This window comes from Etheostoma spectabile, chromosome 10, assembly GCF_008692095.1.
Source record: "Etheostoma spectabile isolate EspeVRDwgs_2016 chromosome 10, UIUC_Espe_1.0, whole genome shotgun sequence".
In the NCBI taxonomy this organism is placed as follows: domain Eukaryota; kingdom Metazoa; phylum Chordata; class Actinopteri; order Perciformes; family Percidae; genus Etheostoma; species Etheostoma spectabile.
Window position 1 is genome coordinate 10,529,284 of NC_045742.1, and position 5,430 is coordinate 10,534,713.

Here is a 5,430-nt window from a genome sequence, read left to right on the forward strand (position 1 = left end):
TCTCAAACATCTCTCTCAGATAAAGCCGAGGATGATCAGGAATGTCTTGCTGCTTGTCTACCAAATCTCTGGGATCTCCGTTTTTTTCATTTTCAATCATGTCACCGTCCATCTATGTTCTAAAGTTAGCGCCAAGCCGCAGTGATTTGCTGCAAATGAATGCAGAATGCCACCGAACCTGCTGAGTCGTCTTAGTGATGCGTGAAATGCAACATACAGTATTCCATCCAATTAGATTGAATGTGGTATTGATGACGCAAACAATAATAACGGTAACCCCAGTGAAATTATTTGAAACTTGTTACTGTGATTCTGGTTACCAATGTCGCCCCAGGTGTATCTGTTAACACACGGACGGAGACAACTCTCTTTTGATGCTTTAGTAGAATCAAGCAACGTGCAACCTAGCTAACAGATGAAGAATACAACCAACAGAATCACTAGCTAACTTACTTTAAATGTGCAAGAACTATAAACCAATTCAACAACGTGCTTAAATGAACTGACAACATAATTACAAGACTTACAGTTCTCAAAAAAGGCACGCACACACACGCACACACACCAACACACACACACACACACACACAACACACACCACACACACACACACACACACACCACAACACACACACACACACACACACACACACACACACACACACACACAACAATGTCAGCTGATTATCCTCCGGACAGCTAGTCTTTCTTTTCTCTCACATCGCTCGCGGTGTGAGATGCGTGTCCGCGCTATTCTCCACATGACAACTTGTACAAAACCAAAGTAACGAGCCAATTTTGTAAAATTTAAGGAGTAGAAAGTACCAATATTTGTGTTAAAATGTAAGGAGAAAAAGTAAAAAGTCACCACAAAAAATAGTAAAGTAAAATCAAGAAGCAGAAAAATGTACTTGAGTACAGTATCAAAGTATTTTTACTTTGTTACTTCCCATCTCTGGCTATGGACAGTTAAAAAAGGGATTTAAAATAAATTCTTTGCAGATTGGACCTCCTAAGAGTGGGCAGGCTTTGAGTTTAGCCTATCATCAAACATTTGAAATGGTTTTACACAAAGAGAAAAGAGAGGGATATTGTTGGAATAGTACTCTGATACACATAAGTGTTTTATAGCAAGAGATGATGAACGATCAGCACAAAGACATTAAAACAGATTTTCTGTCATTATAAGGCTATTCTGGTTCTTCAGCCTGTTCAATTGTTTTGTAATTCCCAGGAGATCTGCATCAGTTATTTGGACTGCTGTCAACGGGACCGAAGCCGTCATAGCAGACACAAAATTCTGAGGTAAGCATCTGTAATCCCTCAGATGATTCACTAGAACTGAAGATACTGTTATGAATTCCATCTGCATCAATATAAAGCCTTTCCAGGCAATAATGGGGAGTCATGAGGCAGAGATGCCAGGGTCCTGATGGCTGCTCCTGTGCTTACGCTCCTAATTGATCAACATGACGTCAATCCATCTTTGAATTACATTCCAACCAGGGCCTGAAGTGTTTTTGACCACCTGCCACTGTCACTTTTTACCAGCCAGTTTTTTTTTGCCTCATGAAGGTGAAAAACAGGAATTGCTGTGTGTCTATCAGCCTATTCTGTCCTATTCATGGTAGCCTACACGTGGACATCGCGTGCTGTTTGATAAAGTACTAATTGGACTTTAACTTATCATTGTACCTACAATAATGTAGCTGTCCTCAATTTAGGTCATCCTGTACATCTCATCTGCAGTTTTGCCTGCATCCACCGTGTGTGATTGTGTGTGTGTCTGTGTGTTTATGTGTTTGTGCGTGCATCAGTCGTGGGGGGAGCGAAGCAGCAGCCCGTTGTGCAAACAGTGTACATTGATGTTAAAATGTATACATGTTGGCAGGTCGGTCTGAAATGTTTTGCATGTTCTTTTGCTGAAGGTACTTTTGGTAAATGTGAGATGTTCAAGTGACACACGTCTCATCTTCATATTAGAAACAAGGAAATGAATTTGACCCGTTCTCGCTCCCACTTGGTCAGTGGCTGTACTTGGGACTACTGGGATTGTCTCGAGTAATGAAAATGCGATAGGGGACCCCGGCTGTCAATCAATGTCTAACCAACCATAAGCAACTGCGTACCCTGCTTACCGATAGTTACGCGTCTGAATCACTGAATTAATTCTCATTGGCTACCTGCCACTATGGCAGGTAGATTGACAGTGTTACTGCCAACTGCAAATTTAACCCGCATTTGGCAGTTGGTCGGGTGTTAATTTCAGGCTCTGATTCCAACACTCAGTCGGGAAAATTCACTTTGCTGACTTTGGTACATCACACCCACTTATTGAAAGTATTAATTGCGGGTGCCTGGGTAGTCCACCTGGTAGAACGCGCGCCCATACATAGAGGTTTACTCCGTGACCCAGCAGCCGTTGGTTCGACTCCAATCTGCGGCCCTTTGCTGCATGTTATTCCCCCTCACTCTCTCCTCTTTCATGTCTTCAGCTGTCTTTTAAAAATAAAGGCCTAAAATGCCCAAATAATTATCTTTAAAACAATTAAGTATTTCTCAATTATTAAACACTTGTTTGCTCCAGATTTCTTAACAAAAGTGTTTAAAAAGCTTCTGATTATTTTCAGCTCTGGTAAAATATGCAACAATGTGACTTGTGGAACATTCTCTTCCCAGGGAGAACTACCTGTTTGTCTGCTTGTGTCCAAAGTGCGTCTCCCAGATGGACGAGCTGGACGTGACATCAGAGGAGGAAGAGGAAGAAGAAGGCGAGGCAGAAGGTGAAACAGAGGGAGATGAAATGGAAGATGAGATGACGGATGTCTGATGAAAGACTTGCCCATATTGTTCTCAGCCGTTTCTTTTCCTGCCACCACGCTAAGCAACCTAAGGAATAAAGACCAGTTCAGACCGTGATCTGCATTTCACCAGAACTGTCCAAATGTGTGAAAAATGTCAACGCATTCCACTCATTCTTTGTCCAGTTTCAGAGATCAGCCACAGAACACTGTGTGGCAGTATTGGGGTAGTGACAGTTTTTGGTGTTGTTTTTGCTTTACTTCAACACACTGAATGGTTTGAATAAATCAAAGACTATAACTTTCAGGCTTTGTGGGCGAATATCTAAGGATTAGTAGTTTTTTTTTTTTGTACACTTGGAGACTATGTATAAAAAGGCTGATGTTTCTAAACTGTTTAACTGTGGATGTAAACACCTTTTTAAATCTACATTAATTAAAAAACATTCTGGCCAATTGGGGGCAGTACCACCAATTGTAATCTTTGATCACCTTATTAAAGAGTAACCAAACACCCCTTGAAAACATTCTGCTCAACAATGGTTGAATTTCTCACCTCACAGCAGTGATGTACAGGTTTACTCCAGTACCCCGTGACATCATCGTTGGGTGTGGTTACAGGTGCAACAAGAGCACATTTCTGACTGCACCTAGCTAGAAACAACCCTGATGAGAGTGATGATAAAGACTCAAAACAGTAAAGTTCGGGGATGCAAAAAAAAAACAATGAGCAGAAAGAATCTAAAAAGTTAAGGTTAAATGCAGCTTTAAATTAAAGCAGCTGAAAGTCAGTACTTTATTATAGAACTTTGCCAGACCCAAATCAGGCTATTAAATTCCCCAAATTCCCCCAGGTTTTAATCTGGGAAGGTTCACGCAAAATCCCTTTTTTTATATTTTCTTCAAACGTTTGTTTACCAATGTGTGTGACTGCCATCTTCTGAATATGTATTCAAGCATGGAAAAAAAAAAGGCACACCGGTGGATAATTTTGACTTTTGTTTTAATTTATTTTTTGCTTCTGTTTGAAAATCACAACACTGACAGCAGTTGTCGTCGTTTAATCCAATGTGCTGCAGTACAGAACCAAAACTTAAACTACTCGCCTATTGCACCGTGTCTGACCTTCAGGTCCACTAAAGTCAAAAAAGAGCTGTTATTTCTTGTTCCTGTCAACTCTTCAACAAGGCAAAGTGATTAAGCAGAGGTCAATCAGTTCTCAGGCGTTTTTCTCCAATTCAGTTTCTTACATGACTGCATTAATTCATTGAAGAGGCTTTTTATTTACTTTCCGTTGTAATATAGTCTTGCTATATGGGAGGAATCCAGCTTGTGATGAAATATAGTTTGGTTTTCATACAATGATCTACGGGGTTAAGTTCAACCCTACTTAATGTATTATGGAGACCTTGAGTGGAAAATTGCTTTGTCAGTAACTGTTTGCCCTTTGTTGAGAACTGTAATTCATACCGCAGTTCCACATGAGTGAAATTGCTGCTGCGCACACATGAATCAATATTACGACTGTAATCACAAATCCCAATAATTCCTTAAAAAAAAAACATACTAGACAAAGATTGAAAATATTGAATGACTAATCCAATTTTTTTTCAGTTGGCATTCAGTGCAGTGGCACAGGAGAACATGGCTTTGTAAGTCACACAAGTATGATTTAAAAATAACAGCTGCAAACAGGAGCCTTGCATTGTCATTTTTACTACTCTAGCATAAAACCTTGAAATTGAATGTCTGTTAAGTCATTCATCAGGTTTACACACCTCCTGCCTTTGCTACTGAAGACTACTGGTAAAATATTTGTTTTTGTTTTTCAGTCTTTGCATATTAAATACAAATCCTTAGTCAAATTGTCCTCTTCAAGGGGGTGTGAGTCTTAATTAATCAATGCTTTTTAAGGCTCTTACGCTCCAGACAGCCCTTTGCTAGGCACTTTTAACGTGCTACATATACATCTATATATCTCATATCATTAATAAATAAATTGATTAAATTAAGTATTCTATTGCTGATGCCTGGCCGCCAATCCCAGTTCACAATGACATCACATGCTGCCTTATTGGTGCTATATGGGTACAATAATAGTCTCTTTGCAAAGTTAAACACAATCCTCTACTTTTCCCCACTGCCTCCAGACGTCTATGGTTGACATTTCTCTATTAACCTTCTCAGTGTACTTTACTCCAGTCCCCAGTTGTAGCTGCACTTGCATCATATGCTAATTCACCCAGAATGCACAAAAGAGAAATGGTAAAAAAAGAACATATTATGTCCATGAAAGGATGCACACCTGGGACCCAGCATGGCGGGGATGCGGAACACATCCTTCAGTTGAAGCTCCCCCACCTTTGGCTGTCATCCTCTGAAGCAATGGCAGAATCACTGCAGTAGCTCTGTAACTTTGGAACGTGGAATTTGGTGCGGCGAGCTCACTGCAGGGGTCTTGGGCGTGCACACATATGGGCCTCCACATCACGCAGTGTGGCCTGTTTCAAGTAGGGAAAATGGAGAGGTCAACGAGTCCGCCCTGACAGAAGTGGGCTAGATAGAGACTCATTTGTGGACTGAGAGGGCAGGAAGTGAAGCAAGTGTTTGAGGGAAGGAAAAGGGAAGT

The 5,430-nt window shown here is 40.7% G+C and overlaps 1 protein-coding gene across 1 annotated transcript in view; it reads left to right on the top strand.

Annotated features, from left to right (window-relative positions):
• smyd5 (SMYD family member 5) overlaps positions 1-4,659 on the top strand; it is a 12,347-nt gene extending 7,688 nt beyond the window's left edge. Inside the window, exons 12-13 of the mRNA XM_032527462.1 lie at positions 1,235-1,305; positions 2,680-4,659. Of these exons, the coding sequence (XP_032383353.1) occupies positions 1,235-1,305; positions 2,680-2,830 (222 nt within the window). The 3' untranslated portion in view covers positions 2,831-4,659. The remainder of the gene's footprint in view (positions 1-1,234; positions 1,306-2,679) is intronic.
• The last annotated feature ends 771 nt before the right edge of the window (positions 4,660-5,430 follow it).